Source organism: Lepisma saccharinum, chromosome 3, assembly GCF_977018435.1.
Source record: "Lepisma saccharinum chromosome 3, izLepSacc3.1, whole genome shotgun sequence".
Classification (NCBI taxonomy): domain Eukaryota; kingdom Metazoa; phylum Arthropoda; class Insecta; order Zygentoma; family Lepismatidae; genus Lepisma; species Lepisma saccharinum.
Genome location: NC_139231.1, coordinates 109,258,720 through 109,279,067, shown reverse-complemented (window position 1 = coordinate 109,279,067; position 20,348 = coordinate 109,258,720). Strand labels below are relative to the sequence as shown.

Genomic DNA, 20,348 nt, shown 5'->3' with positions numbered 1-20,348 from the left:
TTTTAAATAGATTTAGTCATCTCTACTTCACACGTCACACTGTTATCATCATTATCAATGTAGAAATGCCCCCTCCCCGGGTTGAAAGATTGACCCTGACGTTTGGCAAGTCTTGCGATGACGACGTAAAATGTCACGCTTCGCCACTGGTAAAATGAATGGATTTAAAAAGTATTCCATGTCGTAATGCCTTCTCCTTCAATCATAGCATGAGTTTATTACTTTTTGTTTATTATTTGGGTTCATTGACATTATGATCTCCACGATTAGCCAAAAGTAGCAGAAAAGCGGACTTGACTATAGTTATTTCGAGTCGATTTTATCTGCACAGAAAGCAGACAAAATTATTTCACTTTCACCTACCCCGTCCCATCACTGTCATCTGACTGAAAAGAGGAGGATACAAACATGACAAATAATGCAGGTATAATAATATCGGCAAGCAAAAAACTATGTGATGAATAAGTTTCTTTTAAAAATTCGAAACTGTTTCAGATGATGAATAAGTTTATTTTTAAAATTCGAAACTGTTTCAGATGAAAGCTCAATGTCATGTCATGTATTACATGAAAAAAAGTGATGATATATTCCAATTTGGTATGAGCGATCAGTGGTGGGTACTGTGTTAATACCTTATTTTTTTGTGAAAAATTTTAATCGTTAACGTTTTACAACGTTTAATGATTTTGAAAGTTTTGTAGGAGAAAGACGGGTAACACTTTACTATACCAGAGACGGATTTCTTCAAATTTACAGGAGAAAGTACTTAGGCAAATCATTTTCTGTAGCGTTGTTGATGTTCGGGAATGTAGTTTTGATCCATTTTAATGCGAATGCATGTGGTTTTCTACGAAAATCTATTTCCGACGCGCTATTGCTGCTGCCGCCATTTGCTTTCTGCACGAGAGCACAATACGCGATATTGCTGCAGCTACAAGCCGATGTTGTCCGTATATGCTAAATTGAACGAAAGGAGTGCTAATGGAACCTAACCGAACCTAGTAGGCATACCTCTTCCCCGTGATGGTTCGTGAGGCTATCGTGAATTTTTGGGCTAACATCAATTGTTTTTGGGGCTACCCGTGGATGGTTTGTGGGAAATAAGGAAGAACAGTAAGTACGTTGATGGGTAAATTTCTCGTATCGGACAAACGGATTTCTTCAAATTTACAGGAGAAATTACTTACCGAATGCAGTTTCTTTAGGCTCGGGTACCCTTTTCTACACCCTCGATTTTTCGCACATTTCAAATATTCTCGATACGAAAATTAGTTCTTCATAAGAAACGATGTTTCTAAATAGCGCGGAAAGTAATTTTTTTAGATCTACGTGCTAGGAAACTTACGTTTTTCAATATTTAGATTCCTTATGTAACGTCGAAACGGTTTTGCAGGTATTTGATCATGGCGTATCTTGGATTCATGTCACAGGCGCACGTCTGAACATTTTCTTTTTCTTCTTATCTTTGACTTGTGCAATGGGATAATTTGCAATTTCTTCTTGTTATGAATGACTTGTGCAATGGGATAATTTGCGATTTCAATATATTAGTTATGTAATTTATTGGCGGATTGGATATTTGAGACATTGCAATTGTTTTGTGCGACTTTAGACATTGGAATTGATTTGTGTGACATTGAATTAAGACAAAAGGACTAAATATGAGATTGACACACGTTCAACGGATGAAGGACATAGAGGACTTTGTTCCACGAACCATTGGCGCTAGGCCCACGAACCATTGGCGCTAGCCCCACGAACCATTGGCGCTAGCCCCACGAACCATTTGCGCTAGCCCCACGAACCATTGGCACGTGGATAGGTTAGTAGGGCCACGCAAAGGTTTCAATAGTTAAAAATTGGTTTCGAAAAAAATATTCGTAGCCCCACACACCATTCTCGGATAGCCCCACGAACCATTGGCGCCCACGAACCATTGGCGCGTGGATAGGTTAGTAGGGCCACGCAAAGGTTTCAATAGTTAAAAATTGGTTTCGAAAAAAATATTCGTAGCCCCACACACCATTCTCGGATAGCCCCACGAACCATTGGCGCTAGGCCCACGAACCATTGGCGCGTGGATAGGTTTCTTTTCGGCAACTGTAGGCCGTTTTCTGAATGACTTGTGGGCTGGGATAATTTGCGACTTCTTATTTTTATCATGGAACTACGGGGTTGGGTAATATTCTGTGGAAAAGGACAAAAAAGACGACTTATTGCATACGACTGACTTCACTTACCGACTTTTAGTTTCAACTTCCACCTGCAATGCCTGGCCTTGGGAAAAAGAGGTAAGTGACCTTTTTGCTTCACTTTTAGCCTTAAATTTTTGTTTCTTCAATTAAGTCAATTACCACAGGGGCGGAGGCTCGAACCGGTGGGAAATTTCAACACAACAATTTCGAACGAGAAAATTTTGGCGCTAGGCCCACAAACCATTGGCGCTAGCCCCACGAACCATTAACGATAGCCCCACGAACCATTGGCGCGTGGATAGGTTAGTTCAGTTAGGTTGAGATCGATAGTTAAAATTTATTATCGTGTTAGTATCACGATCTACAAATTGGAAATAATTGCCAACCATTTCAAACGACAATATTTCAACTTCAAACGGCTGTACAGTCGTAAATACTTCTTTCCGCGCTCCAATGTTTTTTAATTCACAAATAGGATCACATAACCTTCATAATGAAAGAAAAAACATTTCAAAATTCGAGGGTGTAGAATAGGGTACCCGACCCTTTCTTTATACTTGTGGAAGTCCGGGGAAGTGTTTTCTCGCATGGTTCATTGAATTTTGCCGGTAAATCATCTATTTTTCGATATAAATGTGTGACCGATGCACGAAAGCTCTTGCATCCATTTACTTCCAGGTGGATGTAGCCTGTGTGTGATGATGTAATCCCGGTCAGTGTTTCCAAACACGTGTTTTTGTAACTGAAGGAGGTACGTTTCCGCAAATGGTTTGTGGGGCTATGTGTCAATGGTTCGTGGGGCTATGTGTCAATGGTTCGTGAGGCTATGCGAGATATGGGGCTACGCATATTTTTTTTCGGAACGAATTTTTAACTATTGTAACCTATACGTGACCCTACCTAACCTAACCTTACCGGAAATGGTTCGTGGGGCTATGTATGAATGGTTTGTGGGGCTATGCGTCATTGGTTTGTGGGGCTACGTAGGTATTTTTGGGTGCAGTGGGGTGGAAACACTGCATGCCAAGTGCCGTAGTGAAACTGTGACCGCCATTTTGCGTGTTACCGAAGGCAAAAAGAAACTAAGAAAACTTACTCGATATGTCACTAATAGAATTTATTTCCGTGAAATAAGCGAAATGCCACCCTCACCAATGTTTCTCAATGCAGAATACGTAAGTACGAATATTCAAATTAAATGAACTAGCAAATTTCAGCCATTTGTCCGATACGAGAAATTTACCCGTTATGTAAGAAATATACATTATTTTCGTTAGACATTCATTATTTCACCTAAAGAAATGTTCCGCAATGCAGAATAGTATGTTAGCAATGTAAAAAATTGCAAAATAAATCATTGATAGGTGTCTCCAGTATAGTAAAGTAGTACTGAAAGACGAAATATAACAAAATTGTGAAAATGTCCCAAGTTCCGATTGTTTAATTCTGAATTTATTATGGAGCACACATTTTTTGGTAAAAATGTCATAGCCAGGAAATGGATTTCTTCAAATTTACAGGAGAAAGTACTTACGGAATTGAGTTTCTGTGTAATTTCGGAAGGTCGTAGAAGTGTTTTCTCGCATTTTTCAATGTATTTGGCCGCTAAATCATGTATTTTTCTATAATAATGTTCGTCCGATGCACGAAAGCTGTTGCTTGCATTTCCATCCATGTACTTGAACCGGATGTTGCGAGCATCTGATGACGTAATCCCCGGTAAGTGTTTCCAAACACAGTTTTTTCACTATATTGCCCAACCTAACCTAACCTTACCCTGATGGTGCGTGGGGCTATCGTGAATGGTTTTTGGGGCTATTCGTGGATGGTTATACGATCCAGAATGGTTTTTGGGGCTATGCGGGAATTTTTCTGTTCAGAAGGTTGAAACGCTGCTTTGCCGTTTGAAACGCAGCATATTGACAACGATAGTCAAGATTTGCCAGCCATTTTGCGTGTACAGGAATCTGGAAAACAACAAACAATAATTACTCGATATGTCAACAATATATACTAATTTCGTTAAAAAAAGAGAAATCCCTTCTTAAACAATCTTTCGCAATGCAGAATAGGTAAGTATGAATGTCAACAATTACAGAATAAACAAGCTACAGACATTTCCCGGCTTTGATAGTTTTACCCATTTTTTATTTTGACATGGTTCGATTTCTATTTATGTCTGTTAACTCATACTTCAGAGTAGTGATTATTTACTGTGTTTTGTCTGCAGAACTATTTCTCCCAATTTTTTTCTTTGCTAGCAGCCATTCCTTTACTATCGTCGTGGATAAGGACTGCTGCTATTATCTATTCATGTGCGTTGGTTGCAAAGAGGTTTTAGCCCCGTGTAGTTCCAGGCATGGGCCAGGGGCTCAGCCAGGGTGATATAAATATCTGTATCATCAAATGTAGTATGGAGTGTGTAGTAAGGGATGATTTTAGTAAGAGCCAATTAACACTTCAAGCGATATTTTAAAAGATATAGAAAACATGTATTTGTGTGAAATTTCTAAACTGTATGTAACTTAATGACCCCCCTCCCCCACACATAATTTACCTTCATTTAACACTGTTAAACTTTTGAAAAATGGACTTGATAACCTGTGAGCCCCCCCCCCCCCCCTGGAGATCAATTCTGGCTACGGGCCTGTGTAGTTCGCTGCACTTTTTCACTGTCCTTACACTTGTGTAGCTAGTTGGTTACAAAGTGCAGCACCGAGTTGTGTACTTCGTTGATTTGGTGTCTGCATGATTTACAGTACATTCTTAAACTGTGTGCTGGTGTATGATCATGTGGTATGTGTTAACCTTTCAAATGAATGTTTTAAACATTAGATAGACATTTTTTTTTTTGGTCATACAACAACTACTTGGTTAAGCACAATTTCCTTGCACTAGCTTGAAATGGGATGTACCTGCATTACATCTGGTGTTAAAAAGTGCAGCAAAATAGACCAGGCTATTACATCACTAAATACTAGTTAGGTTAGGCAGTGTTTAGGTCTCTTTGCATTAATAAAGCATCCCTAAATGCTTTTGCTGTTAGGTACATCAGGTTTAGGGCTCTTGACATTAAAATGACGTCCCTAAAAGCTTCAAACACCTGATCATGTAATATCTGGTCTCAAGCATGAAACTACCTTCATTAGTCAGGTATGGGACTATGTCAGCGAAAAGCAACCTCATCATTGAATCTGCTTCAACCATTGTCAAGCTTTGCCACATCCTTCTTGAGAAGATCAATGGTCTCTACATATATGGCTTAACCTATTTCCTGCTGGTGCACCAGAACTATCTTGTTTGCTTCTGTGATGAAGACGACAATACGAGTACATCGATAACTGCAGTTTTGTAGGCAAAAGACTCGAATCACAGGCTATTTATGTGTAAAATTGGCAAATTTACCAATAACATTTAACTTACTATTCATTACTTGTAAGCACTTTGAAAATTAATGTAAAAAATTTTACATTACTTTTCACTTATATTTTACATTTAATTATCTTGGCAGGGAATCCTCCTCCTGGCTGGAATGACCCTCCAATATTTTCCTACGAAGCAACTTCTTCACCACATCCAACATCTTCCAAGAAAGGATGTCTTCTAACAAAAAGAGTGGCATTTCCGTTGAATTCAACACCTGATGCGAACAGTCCATCAAAACAAGTCTCTACAATGCCTCCTTCCACACCACCTCGACCACCGCCAACCATGGAACCTGAAGAAGCTACAAGTTCAGAAAGGGTGGATTCAAAAAATGATTCTATATCGACAATAAGCAAGAAAGAAACCCTGAGTCGGACATTAGGAAATTTGGAAGACATAGTGAAGGATTACAAAGCCTCGGCTAAGGTAAGAATAACGAAGGACAATGATGTCAACTTATTCATGTCATGACTGCAAGTTAACTGTTGTGATAAAAGTGCAATGATTGCACCTGCAAGAATGTATGATAAGTGAAAATGGTAGTTGCCATTCCTAAATATACTCTTTCTACACAGCAAAATAAGTTTTGACCTTCCATTTGGTAGTGTTATTTCTCGTAAAGTTTATGGTTCTTACAAACACACAAACTCAATTTTCAATGTAATGCACAGTCCGTTCAGTGGGAAAGGTGACTAATGACAAATGAAAGACAAAACGTTATGGACTGGTAGTTTACAATAACGTTTATTCAAAATAGACACCTTGTGAGTCAATACATGCACTGAAGCGGTCTTAGAACTTTGTGAAGCAGTCTTGGTACTCCTGTTTCGGAATTGCCTCCAAAATCACGGTCTTAGCCTTTTGGATGTCTGGAATGGTGTCGAAACGCCTTCCTTTCAACGCCAATTTCAGTTTTGGAAATAGCCAGAAGTCGCGTGGAGCTAAATTTGGACAATATGGGGGGTGATCGAGCTCCACTATCCCTTTTTTGGCAAAAACTGGCGTACCAGCCTGCTCTTGTGCACAGGTGCATTGTCGTGCAGCAGAGACCAGGAGCCTTGTTCCCGATATTCAGGCCGAACTCTACGAATCCTGGCCAATAGACAATGAAAAAGACCCACGGCCACTTAGTCTGCTACTTCTTCGATGCTCCTGAGGGGGAGGTGAGCGCCGAAACTCCGGTTCCAACAGATAGGCCCGCAGCTCCAAGGTCATTTAATTTATTTTTGTGCTCACTTCGTAATAGTTGAAAAATGTCTGAATTCGGCAAGTCTCTTCTGGCCAGGATTATCTTCTCGTCAAAGGCAGGACAGAAAAACACACTGTGTTCCGGCATATCTATTTCCAGTCGGCAATATCTGCATGTATTGTTTCCTCTTTTGCCTATTTTTGTAAGATAGCTACCATAAGGGCCGTGCCTGGTAAGGAGATGTATGAGACCTCTTGATGGTGTGGCGTCCGTATTTAGTACAGTCTCCTGTATACAGGGGAGGAAGTTATGTAGTCTTCTTCCCTTCTCGCACATGTCCCATTCTCGTTGCCAGTCCCTGTAGAATTTCACCTTTATGTTTTGGACAGTGGGGAGGAAAACCCATTTGTTCGGTCACTTCCCTATCGTTTCCCTTCTGAAGAAGGTAAATCATCGCTCTTAGCTTGATTTGATAATCGATTGGCAAGATTCGCATTATAACAAACAGTGCTTCAGTTGAGGTGGTTTTAAAGGCTCCTGTGATTCTAAGAATCACTTTCCTGTAAGAGGATCTTAGTTTTCGAACATATGTTATTTTGCACAATGGTGAGGAAGCCCACGTGGTAATTACTGAAAAATATATAGATGCAAGATAAGTTTTTATAACTGAAGGAGGAAGTCTGTAATTATTGGACGCTATAGTGGCTATTTTATTCATAACAGCTTCTTCCTTAGAGGTTATGTTTAAAGAATAAACCTTCTTCCAGTACTAGTTTATTTGTGATAAAATTATTCCAATATTTGGATTTGTAAGATCTTAGATCATTTTTGTATCTTTTTTGGCCACCCTGTATAATTCCAAATTTTTTATTCTCAATTTGTTTATTTTTGTTTTTTGATAACATTTTTCGTGTTTTTCTCATAAATGCTCTGAGTTTTGTTAAATTTAATTTTCACAGTTTATTGTTTTGTTTAGCATGTTTTTTTGGTGTTGCTATTGTAATTGCGTTATGTAATGTTTCTGTGAGTACTCTGGTCCATTCATTAATTCTTTTCGTGGAGTCCACCTGTGGAGGGAGGTCTATTGATTCCAATAGAAGTTGTTGGTTAGTTTTCCCCCATTCATATCTTATTTCTGGCATCTTATCTTTTTCCATTTCATTTTTGTATATTTTGAAAGTAATCACGTTACGATCACTGGAAGTTATCATGTCGTGCACTTTCCATTCCTTTACCTTCCCCAGTAATCTGTTATTTGAGAAGGTTACATCAATGTTACTGGAGGACCCTGCCCTCCCTCTATAAGTTGGTGGGTAATCAGGTAAATTTTCCACAAATGAGTTGTTTCCTGCCATGAAGTCCTCCACCTGTTCGCCGTTGGAATCAGTGTCTCGCCCGTACCACCATGGGGAGATCCGTGTCTCACCTGTAGCACCACGGGGAGGAAGAGTTTGTATCCATTGTTATTAAAAGGTCTTGATTGTTATAAGTGTTGCACGCATCGCCCATTTTTCCTAGAAATTGTTCGATATTATGACTGTATTGGCAGTAACAGTTTATCAATGTAATGGTCGGCTGGGAGCAGTCTTTCCTTAACAGGTTTTTTTTTCTTTTCCTAGGATCTTCTAATGTCTCTGGGGATCGTTTCCTCTTGTCAATTGGTGTGTGGCATACAGTTATATTGATTCCTGTCCGGTCCGAAACCGGGCCACCAATTATAAACGAGGGAGTATTTTTTTGTTTTGATCTGGGATTTTGGGGGGTTAGATGATTTCAGCCCCTTCTTGGGGCATTTGCAGTTTTCCTTCTTCTCCCTAGTAGGTTCTGAAACAATGTTCTATTACAAAGGATCGAATCGCATAAATGCACGCAGCAATTTTGCCGACAGTTCGAAGTTGCTGGCGATAGCTTCCTCTAACGTGGGAAGGTATGGAGGGCAATTCACATGGAATAAAAGTATGTCTTAAAAATCATTACCAGATAAATCTGGAAAAGTGCCCTTCCTTTCAAAGCCAACACACTAACATTCACACACACTCACACTATTACGCATTTTGGACGAAAAAAGAAAGAGAAAATTTGAATAAGCGCCGAGGTCACGCAGGTATCTCTGCTCGCTCTTAATCACAAACATTGCTTTACTTTTCCTCGTATGCAGTACTCAAGATAAAATTTTCATTTCTTCAAAACCTCCGGGCCTCTCCGATGGCATAGTGGTAACATTGATGGCTTGTAATGAAGGAGTCCTGGCTTCGATACCCAGTGGAGGCACATTGCACTGTGGTTCTGGTCCCACTTTAAACTGTAGGCCCAGTCCCGATTACCCTATCTGCATTAAGTGGACTTAAAAGGATCAGATGGGAGTGAGGCTGCCAGTTGGTAGGTAGGCCAGGGGCATCAATGGGATGTTGTGACACGGGCTATTTTTTAAAAATAGTGGCAAAATGCGTAATTGAGAAAGAAATGCTCAGGACATCAAATAAGTCTAATTTGAGAATTCTGTTGGAATATTCAGGAAAATCTAGAGGTTGGATCTTGTTGTTATCCAGATATTCGTACGACTCCACCAAATTATTCTCCTTATTACTTTAGAAATATTTAAAAATAAAATCTAAACTTTCATAATTTAGAATACCACCATGGCTCATTAAAATAAGACAGATTTTCAAAATAGTTGTTGCCAAGAAAAGCCTAAAGGTCTGATTAATGACGATATTGTGTAAGAATGAAGGTTTTTATTCCTACTTAAAATTCTAAACAGAGTCCAAATTGTAAATATTTGTATTGTCTGCTGTAGATTCATTGGCTTGTAAGGTAATTGGATATCATTGCTATGAAGACATGTCATTGTATGTATATTTTGAAAAAAAAAATGTTTCATTAAAATGTAGTTCTCATTTTGATCTGCTTGTCTTTTTGCTGGTGGTAATGCTATTGTCAGTACAATTTTTTGAATTTGCAGCCTAAACATGTAGATGAGATCCAGAAGCGATTAACAATAATGCAGCACATGTGGGAAGACGACAAACTAGTTGATGATGTGTGTTCAAAGATGGTCCAGTTATCAGAAGGTGAGAATTACTCACATTTTAGTATTTACTTAACTATGACTGTAAATAAATGTGTTACTATGTTGTTACAAATTCATTTTTGTATACTTTGTCCTTTAATAGGCCACAAAGAAAGAAGTCTGCAGGCATTAAATCTGGAGATCTGGGTGGGCAAAGGTTTTGAGATAATTGTGTGTCCAAAAAAATTGAATTATTGCATGTTATACCATGTACGCTTTTAGAAGAAACACAAGTTCAGCCAATATGCAGAAAACTAACAGCTAGGGGGAAGGGAAAGACAGACAATTTGCTGTGTCCAATATTCAACTATTTTTTTTTTTATAATACATACACAGTATATGCGAGTACAGTAAAATAATATAGTGAATATTTCTACACAGGATTATAATATCACTGCAGCATACACGAACTCAAATTGACTCACTCACAATGTTTGAGAGTACCCACGACAATTAAGGGTTATTGTGTATATTAAGACTAATTTAACATTCATTGTTTTGACAAGACAGAACTCAGCTGTGGCAACGGGGAAAAAAAAATAATAAAAAAAACCAACAAGGAAAATGAAAGTATAATTGTCTGTGTGTGTTGAGACATGTTGTTTCCAAGCATTTCTTCAAGAAATGATAACTCTGGCTGTAGGTGAGGGAAATTTATGGGACTTGAACAATCAGGTTCAAAATGTCTGGCTCCATATTGCACCCAAGAAAAGTTCAGACCACAGTTTCTAAAGGTACAACATTGCACTCCTACCATAAGCTGGTCACCACGGACAGGCTCTGCTTGGCCTTGCCCAATATCGCTTCTAAAACCATATGCAGCATAAGCACTTGAAGTGTGAGTTGTTGCACCGTCTTGTTGGCAATATCCATTAATTAGTTCTTCATCAGTTAAGTGATTGACAAACCCGTTGAATATTTGCAGGTAGACTTCCGTGAAAACTATTGGTTAAAAAAAATAATAATGTCTATGATTCGTCTACGAAACATGCGACTTTACACACCGATTTTCTATGCAAAGGCTTTTCATGCACAGTATGAGGGTTTTCTGCTGCCCCTATATTGCGTGTTTTGAGAATTTATGTATTCACTCCAATGAAACCATGCTTCGTCTGTAAGCCATGTGACGTCTAAAATTCCAGGATTCTGAGTAAGAAAATCTTTAAACTGAACATGTTTTTCATAGTCCATTGCAAGCAATTCTTGAACACACGACATGGTGTGTAGTTTTGCTTCCTTTGCAGCTCCTTGATACATTAGTCTCTTGGGAAAGTTTTTGTAGTGATGTGAATGGTATTGTTTCTTCTGACATTTTGCAGTTTCCTGCATGTTGTGCGAGAAGGCTTCCCATTGACTAAAACTGGATGCAACACTTTGATGATGCAAATTCAGTTCAAAATGCTGTTTGAAATGAACTTGTTTGCCAGTATTTACAAACAAGGAACATGTGCTGTTTGACTGTGTACATTGTTATTTACCTGACAATCGACTCTCAACTGCTGGGATGCGGAACAAATGAAGGTCACTGAAGGAGTCCATTATATCACTGGGAAGGGGGGGGGGTGTTCATGCTGTTTTGCATCCTTGGCGGTATGTGTATGTAAATTTTCATGTCAGTATCTTCACAAATTTTTATAGGCAATATTTGGGGGCCTCGAGCAAGAGATTCACCCTGCTTCAGAAAGATGCAAAATTTCTTGCAAACAGCACTTTAAGTGGAAATGCCTAGGTAATGGGATGTTCAGTTACACCTTGGGCCTGGATGGGAGGGGGTGGTACTTCTATGATGACAATGAGGCAGCTGAGGGATACTTTCAGAAAGTTTTGCTAGCTGGGGAGAAGCCACCCATCTCCTTGTTTTGCTCCTCAGTTTGAGCACTGATCAAAACGATGAAGTTTAGAATCTTGAGACACTAAATGAACGTTCTTCTTATTATTTTTTTTAGGGCAGATATTAAATTTTCGCCGATACCAATATTCTACCGATCCGATATAAAATTCCAAATTTATCACTTACCTAAATAAATGTGTTTTGATCTGACCCCAGTGCAAAGAAGTTGTATATTTAGACATTTACTTTTTTAAAAAGTTTGACATGGAGATTATCCATAATTTTGCACTAAATTATAAAATATTTATAGATATATTGGATCAGTAAAATAATTGGTAATTTTACCAATACAACAATATGCTTCCATCAACTGATACCGATAGAGTACCAATTAATCTCCCATTTCTATCATTTTTACTATAAATATTACTACAAAGGGCATTTTTTACAAAGATTGAACATTGTATTGTGACCACATAATGTACAAATGCAGTTGCTTTTCATAGGACAGTGCAAGTATGTAGTTTTTTTTTGCCATGACTTACCTTTATTCAGTTTTTTCACTAATCTTTGTTTCCCCTTCATTTAAGACTTGAAAAAGGGAAGAGCAGAGGAGGCAGACAATATTCACAAAGGCTTGATGGTAGACCATATTTCACAATGCAGCACGTGGATGGTAGGAATCAGGCATTTAATACACCACGTAAGGAGTGCAAGACAGAATGATGAAGGCAATGAAGTGGAAAACTAGTGGGGAAAATTAAAGGAATTATTCAGTTTTACGATATGTAATTTTGGAAGGGTACTGTTGGATTGGATGTTGATGGAAATTCACATTATTTATCTCCATGCAAATATTTATTAAGAAAAGGTTATATTTGGAATGTTATATTTATTTTATAATTTTATGGAGATTATCCCAAGTCCATTGTGTATGCAATATAGATCTTTTTAAAGTCACATGTGTATTTTTAAAAGCCCACTGGAAATCAAAACTAATTTGAATAGGATACTACTGGGACAAAATATAAAGCAGAAAGGTAGATTTTATTGCAAAACGAAGCAATTGTTTGATTGGGTTTATCTTAAACGAGGGATGTGCCGAAGCCGATTACAGATGTATGAAAATCGGCAGAAATTGACATATCAGCATCAGCATCAGCATTGGCAAAAATCCAATATTTAAACCGGTACAGATTATACCAGGTGGTTATAATTAAAGTGACGGTGTTCAGAGTGGTACAGTACGGACTGTAATGAGAGTAGCAGTCTGAAACTTTGTAGATATGCTAATGAAGCAATGCGCTCGCGAATTATGCAAAAAAATAATTAGTTCCAATTCTCGCCACTAGGGTAAAAAATGGCGCTGTAAGCAGTCAAAACTTGGTATAGTTACAGGAAAAACACTATAAATCGCAGAAAACAATACTCTTTGTAATAAAATATCGCTACAATTTCACTATTCGAATTACATGAACATTACTAAAGGAAAAAGCAACAAGCGTCACCAACAACAACCAGGGAGCTCACACAATGGTTAGGCAATGTCACCGACTTTGACGTCAGAGTTACGGAAATTTCCACGTTTTGACTGCTTACAGCGCCATTTTTTACCCTGGTGGCGAGAATTGGAACTAATTATTTTTTTGCATAATTCGCGAGCGCATTGCTTCATTAGCATATCTACGAAGTTTCAGACTCCTACTCTCATTACAGCCCGTGCTGTACCACTCTGAACACCGTCACTTTAATTATAACCACCTGGTACTAGAGTTTTTACCTTCTAATAAGTTTTATATTCTAGTTTTGTAAGATTTATTGAAAATTTGGTTATGATTCGTCATTATTGTAGAGTTTTTGTAATAAAATTATTGCAAACTCTCATTCAGAGGATCAACCTAACTATAAATTGGAAATAAAACAGTACATTGCTGAACCAGGATCTGCTGTTGTATTGGAAATTCAAAAATGAATATTCAAACCTGAAGCAAGTGCTGAGAAAATACTTGGGCATACCTGATGCATCAGTATTCAGTGATTGAGTGTTCAGTGTTGCTTAACAGATTGAGTGTTCAGTGTTGCTTAACAGATTTGCGATAAGAGAAGAAGTAGGTTACTTCCTGAAGTGCTTCCAAATCTCGTGTTTCTGAAGTTGAATCTGGCAGAACAGGAATTCATTTTGTATTTCAAAGAACTGCTTGTGTACTAATGTTAAATCTCTTGAGAATCCATGTTCTTCTTAAAGGTTCACATAACATCATTTGCATCTCTTGAGAATATATATGTATATACATATGATACGCAATAGAAATGTACATAACAAATTTATTTTTGTCGTGCTGAAAATAACATCCCATTTCTGTTTAATAATCTTATGTATCGGAATTGGTTAAATATCGGCATCGGTTCCGGTTCCAAAAATTATCGGTGAGTACATCGGAATCGGTAAACTTTCAGTTTCGTCACATCCCTATCTTAAACACTTTACATAGTGCGTATTTGAACGTTTTCCTGGGATAGGGGATGACCATAAACAATATCCAAAATGCATGAAGGAGCAATATACAATTTGTAAACTAAGAAATACAGTAAATCTTGTAAAAATACCAAAACATAGTCCATAATCACCCAAAATGGACCACAAATTCAAAATAAAAACAATGCTTTCAGATTTTAACTGAAGGGGAACCAATTACTATTATGTAGTTCTTGAAGCTTTCCTGGAGGTGAATGATGATGAAGTTTTCTCGGGATACCAGCCAGGTGATTTCTGGATAGGCTTCCAAGCTTTCAACTTCAATCCCTGAAGATGAGTGACGTTAGCTCTCGGAAGCCTATCCATAAATCACCTGGCTGATATCCCGAGAAAACTACTTCTTCGCAATTACTATCATGTTTAGTAATGTCTTCAGTGTCCTGAAAGAGAAAAAAAGATCATCAGCATCGAAGCTCTGCTTGCCCACAAACTTGTGAAATTCCAATGACATGTCTATAATATCTGAGGATGCTTTAGTATCTATTCTTGTTGCAGGATAATGTCATAGGTACTCCTGGATGTCGATCTGTTATCAGTATTTCTAAGTAACTATAAAGGAAAGGGGGGGGGGAGAAATTTCAATTCACTGACAGGCATCACCCTCACTGTCTTCCATACCCAAATTTATTTGGAATTCAAATTTTTGTAGGAACTATACAATATGACACACATTTTTAAAAGCCACATACTGCTAACATATTAACATTAAACCAGTCAGTAGTCACAATACATATCTTTCTATTGCTATCAGAATTTTGATCTGACCTCAATTTCCGTCAGAGCAGGAAACGTTTTTAGGGCATGGTAAAAAGTATAGTATAGATGAGAATTAGGATGAGTATTGGCATTCATTGAAGGTGATATCGCTCAGCTCAAAAATTACCAAAGATTATCTGAATGACTTTAATAACTACTATAATAGGAAATGAAAGACATTGGATTCAAGAAATTCAACAACATCAAATGGTCATTTTACCATCATTCATTGTCTATTCTGCAAACATTTCTTAAGTAGCATTCCTGCATAACAATCACTAAAATATTTTTTCATTGCATAACTGTAAATGGGAAAAGATTCTTCTCGCAGTTGTGTGTATGGTGACATTTAAATGCTACAAGTGGCACATTAATTGTAAGAAAGATTTTGCAATGTCCACAAAATGAGACTGAAGCTTCACTTCAAAGAGTGTTTCAAATTAATTCTCTGTATCATTATACGAGACTTACATTAGACGAAAACAGTTCTTTCCTAAAAACAAAACATGAACCCAACTGGCTTGTCGCTTGCTTGCTGGCACATATCTGGAACTTACTGGTAAATCCTTTGAAGATTCTCTTGTCCGACAGCTTCTAGAATCCAGAAATGGGCTTTGGTCCCAGTCCACTGCATTCCTAGACCACCTCTCCACAAATAGTAGTTGTTTCTGATTCAGATTACTTACTCAGATGTAAGTCGCAAGCTGCAATCTTCTGTTGCTTTCATACAGGTATAGATGCACTAAGTTGCATTGAATCAAGTAAAGTATTGTAATTTGATATTGGGCATGTGTAAATATTCTAAACAGTGATGATCCAACATTTGTATCATGTCTGTAATGTTTATTTAAAAGAATAACATAAAAAAAACTGCTGTAAAATTGCATTTTTTGACTATAGTGCTTCCCCCCCCCAAACATTCTAAAATTATTGTTGAGCTTTGACCTTTTGTTGTTGTGAAATTCCCAAGTATTGTAACTCAACTGATTTATAAACTACATGGATAAAAAACTAAATGTAACAAAACATAAAAAATGTAATAACTGCATTTCACAAAGAGTTCCATTTGGATGAAACTTGCAGCATTGAAAATATTTAAAAAATTCTTTTCTGTTGCATATAATGAACAAAAATCCACATAGCAGCAGCAAATGAATAAAATGTAATGAAACAAGGTGTAGCAATTTCTTTGCTTACAATTCAATTCTGATTGCCTCTGATTCAGTACTAGTGTTGTTTATTAAAATAATAATTATTATTATTGTAGACACAGGGCCAGATTAAACTATGGGCAACTGGGGCTCCCACCAAAAGGAAGCTGTGAAGGGCTTCCACAAAATTTATCTTTTAACCAGCTGGCTATACTTGTGAACAATTACATAAGAAGTTGTATTTTAAAAATAAAAAAACTTCCAATATTGTCGTGTCTACACTTTTCTGGTTCGGTATTCTAATTGAACTTGTGGTGGCAACTCCCATCACAAAGTACGTCTGCAGCTCGCGAGCTTGTGAGCATTTACAAGGAGGATCTGGAACCCTCGCTAGAGAATGAGCTGATACAATTTGCACACCTAGTAAGCAGTAGCAATGTCAAACATCAGGAAGACATCCCAATGGAACTGTCTATGTATAATATTGTAAGCAAGGATCCGTTCCGCAGTACATTTCCCAATGTGTAAATTCTCTTTAGAATGTATTTGGTCTTAATGGTAACAAACTGCAGTGGAGAAAGATCTTTCGCAAAAATGAAATTAGCGAAAAACATGCTTGTGCTGCCATGGGACAGGATCGCTTATCCAATCTTTGTTTATTAAGCATTGAACATGAACTTCTTCATGAATTGGACTTCGATGGTATAGTAGATGAATTTTCAGCCAAAAAGGCAAGAAAAGTGTGTCTACTACCTAGTCATATCATAAATTATGTTACAAAGTTTAGACAGGGATGGCAACACTGGTTGGCAAGGTAACCCCGCAATGTTGGATCAAACAACAACCAGTATCATTGTGTGTTTGGCTGTGGTAGCGGAAAGGTGAATTTCACTGCGAGTCGAATGGAGTGGGGTGTATACGAGAACCGTGTGGCAGTAATCGCACTGCACAAAGTTGGCAAATCACCATCGGACATTTTCAACACCCTGAAAAAGCTGAATATCAGCAGGATGTTCATGCATCGGACCATCAACAGATACTGTGACACAGGGACAATTGAGGACCGCCCCAGGAAAGGTAGACCTTGCAACGTGAGAAGCCAGAAGCTTGTGAAAGCAGTGGCAGCACTGATTCGACGAAATCCTGTCTGGAAACAAGCAGTGATGGCTCGAGAGCTGAACATTTCGAAAATGTCGATGTTGCATGTGCTCCGAAGTGACCTAGGACTCCGTGCTTATCGGCGAAGTACTGGTCACTTCCTCACTCCACAGCTTAAGGTCCAGAGGGAGCAGAAAACAAAAAGACTTCTTCAGCGTTACGCAAATCTTAACAATTGAAGTCTTACAATTGTTAAAACAACCGTGTTTATGGCTCGACATCCCAGCAAGCTTGTGAAAACATGCCACAGATCCTCAGAGGCCATCCAGGGTGGCTACAAACAAGCAGAAATGAAATTCCCTGACTTTTCCAGGTTTTCCAGGACAAAATTTACATTTTTCCCTGACAATTACAAACTAAACTAAATCGATGTTTTTGCAAATGGAAATAATAAACTCATACAGATCCAGGTATGGATTTGTTAAGTACCAATATTATCTACTATGAAATTGACTCAATTTCTCTATTCTCTATGATTTGAATTCAAACTGCAAAATAGTGAATTTGGAAAATTATTACAATTCACAAGCTAAGGAAGGATTACGGAATTTTGTCATACGCAGTAAGTTTAAAATAAAATACTTGATTATTTTTAAAGTTACGACTAAATGAAATTAGAGTGAAGAGTGATTGATTAAGAAATACAATTTGTAATTTATCAGTCTCCTTATACATTCTCGGTATTATATGTTGATGTTTCCACTGAGGTTTGGAACCCTCTGCTTGCAAGAACCATGAGTGCGGACTCATTTTTCCATGTAAAGGGTCTTTCATTAAGAGTGATACTTTTTAAAATTTGAAAAAAAAATAAACCACTCAACGTATCAAAGTAAATTGTGCTTTATTTTGAAGCTTAGACAGTTATGTTCTGAACAAAATCTCGTTCAAATGTCCACCACGGCATTGAACACACTGACGCACACGATGGCTCCACTGATCCTGATTTCAGTGGAAAAATCATCTTCTTAGACGAGGCGCATTGTTGTCTTAGTGGATTCGTTAATACGCAAAATTGTCGTTATTGGAGCGAGAAGAACCCACAAGTGGTCCATGAGGTGCCTTTGCATTTAGAAAAACTCACTGTGTAGTGCGGTTTATGGAGTGGCAGCGTCATTGGACCTTATTTCTCTCGAGATGATGAGAGAACCGTTACCGTCAATGGCAACCGCTACAGATCCATGTTACGCGAATTTCTGTGGCCAGAACTTGACACCATAGATATTGAAAACATGTGGTTCCAGCAGGATGGCGCTACGTGCCACACAGCTAATGCTACGCTCGATTTGCTGAGGGATAAGTTTGGCGACCGGATTATCTCAAGACGTGGATGTGAATTGGCCGCCACGGTCGTGTGATTTAACACCCATGGATTTTTTTCTTTGGGGCTAAATCAAAGCCCAGGTCTATGCTGACAAGCCATGAACTTTGGAACATTGGAGGCGAACATTCGTCAGGCTATCGCAGACATAACGCCACTAATGTTGGCCAGAGTGATTAACAATTGGAGCTTCGTGTGCGTCAGTGTGTTCAATGCCGTGGTGGACATTTGAACGAGATTTTGTTCAGAACATAACTGCAATGTCTAAGCTTCAAAATAAAGCACAATTTACTTTGATACGTTGAGTGGTTTATTTTTTTTTCAAATTTTAAAAAGTATCACTCTTAATGAAAGACCCTTTATAAAGCTACTTCTCTCTTCTCTGTAAAGCAAACAACTTAACTCTTGCATGTAAGTGAAATAATTGAATCGAACAAAATAAAGTGTCATATTTCCATACATTATCAATGGGATTTCTGCTTCAGTACAGTATATCCAAGTAAAGTACTGTGAAACTGACAACATGCAGTTATACCATTAATGTTGACGAAAAGGGTATGTAGGTATTAGAAATTTAACGCACGGAATTTATAGAATTGCATTGTATCTGATTTACCTAACCACACATTAAAACAGGAACACACTAATAATAAAAGCTTCTTAAAGTTCATATACGAGGGGCATCCTGAAAAAAGCTCCAATGGTGCCTATACGCAGCACTAGTGGTCGGAGAGCGACACACACACATGCAGGCAGGAAAAAGTGGCATGTAGCTCTAATCTGGTAGTTGCAATGCAAACCTTTTAGGACAGTTCTAGGTTAAACATTGCAGCTCTCATACAGTCTCCCACCGACTGCGATGTAGCGTACATTACACACTCAGAATTCGGCATAGAGCCACCAGAAACCGTGTGAGGTGTGCAAAGAGGACATCGTGAGTGATAGTATGGTCAGACGATGGTGCAGGCCAATCGAATGTGCACAACCCCATACAGCTGAGTACAGGAGGGCCCATTGCATCACTTCAGGTGTGATATCTTGGACCACTCCCTGTACAGCCCTGGCCTTGAATGTACAGACTTTCATCTCCTTGTTTAACTGAAGAGGTTTCTGGCAGGGCAAGGATTTGACAGCTACACTGCGGTAGAGATAGTTCCAGTATTTGCTGTCAGACACATATGCAATGGGCATACAAATTTTAGTGCCATGCTACGACAAATGCCAGAACAACGGTGATGATTGTGCCGAAAATTAGGTTAGGACTCGCAGTTACTAATGCAATAAATTACAACTGATATTCTTGTTTAATTCATGCCTAATCGGTAGGGACCTTGATATTTTGTTATTTTTTTTTCAAATTGGTGTATTTTCTTATTTTTTTTATTTTTTACTATATGGTGTTTTTTCCCCCAAAATTCACATTTTCATTTTAGCGCATTTTCTGGCAAATATCTGAAATTATACCTTCATGGAGTTTTTAAACTACTGTTTCAAATTGTAAATCACATGGCTTACGCCTCTTCGTGAGAGTTTTATATCTTGAAAGTTATTTTCCATACCCCTTTTTTAATTTTAAGGTAAGGATTTTAGATAATGGAATTTTCCCCGTATATACTGAAGGGTGCATAATGACCATAAGTGGCGACGCACCCAAAAAATTAAAATCAATCTCACGTGACAGATACCGATATATTACACCAAAAATTGGCATTATCTTT

At 38.0% G+C, this 20,348-nt stretch overlaps 1 protein-coding gene across 1 annotated transcript; it reads left to right on the top strand.

Annotated features, from left to right (window-relative positions):
* The first annotated feature begins 262 nt into the window (after positions 1–262).
* On the top strand, positions 263–12,671 carry LOC145985954 (steroid receptor RNA activator 1). Its single transcript, XM_083120097.1, has 4 exons — positions 263–424; positions 5,707–6,047; positions 9,773–9,881; positions 12,302–12,671. The coding sequence occupies exons 1-4, from the start codon at positions 409–411 to the stop codon at positions 12,460–12,462; spliced, it is 627 nt and encodes a 208-aa protein (XP_082976223.1). The 5' UTR covers positions 263–408; the 3' UTR covers positions 12,463–12,671.
* The last annotated feature ends 7,677 nt before the right edge of the window (positions 12,672–20,348 follow it).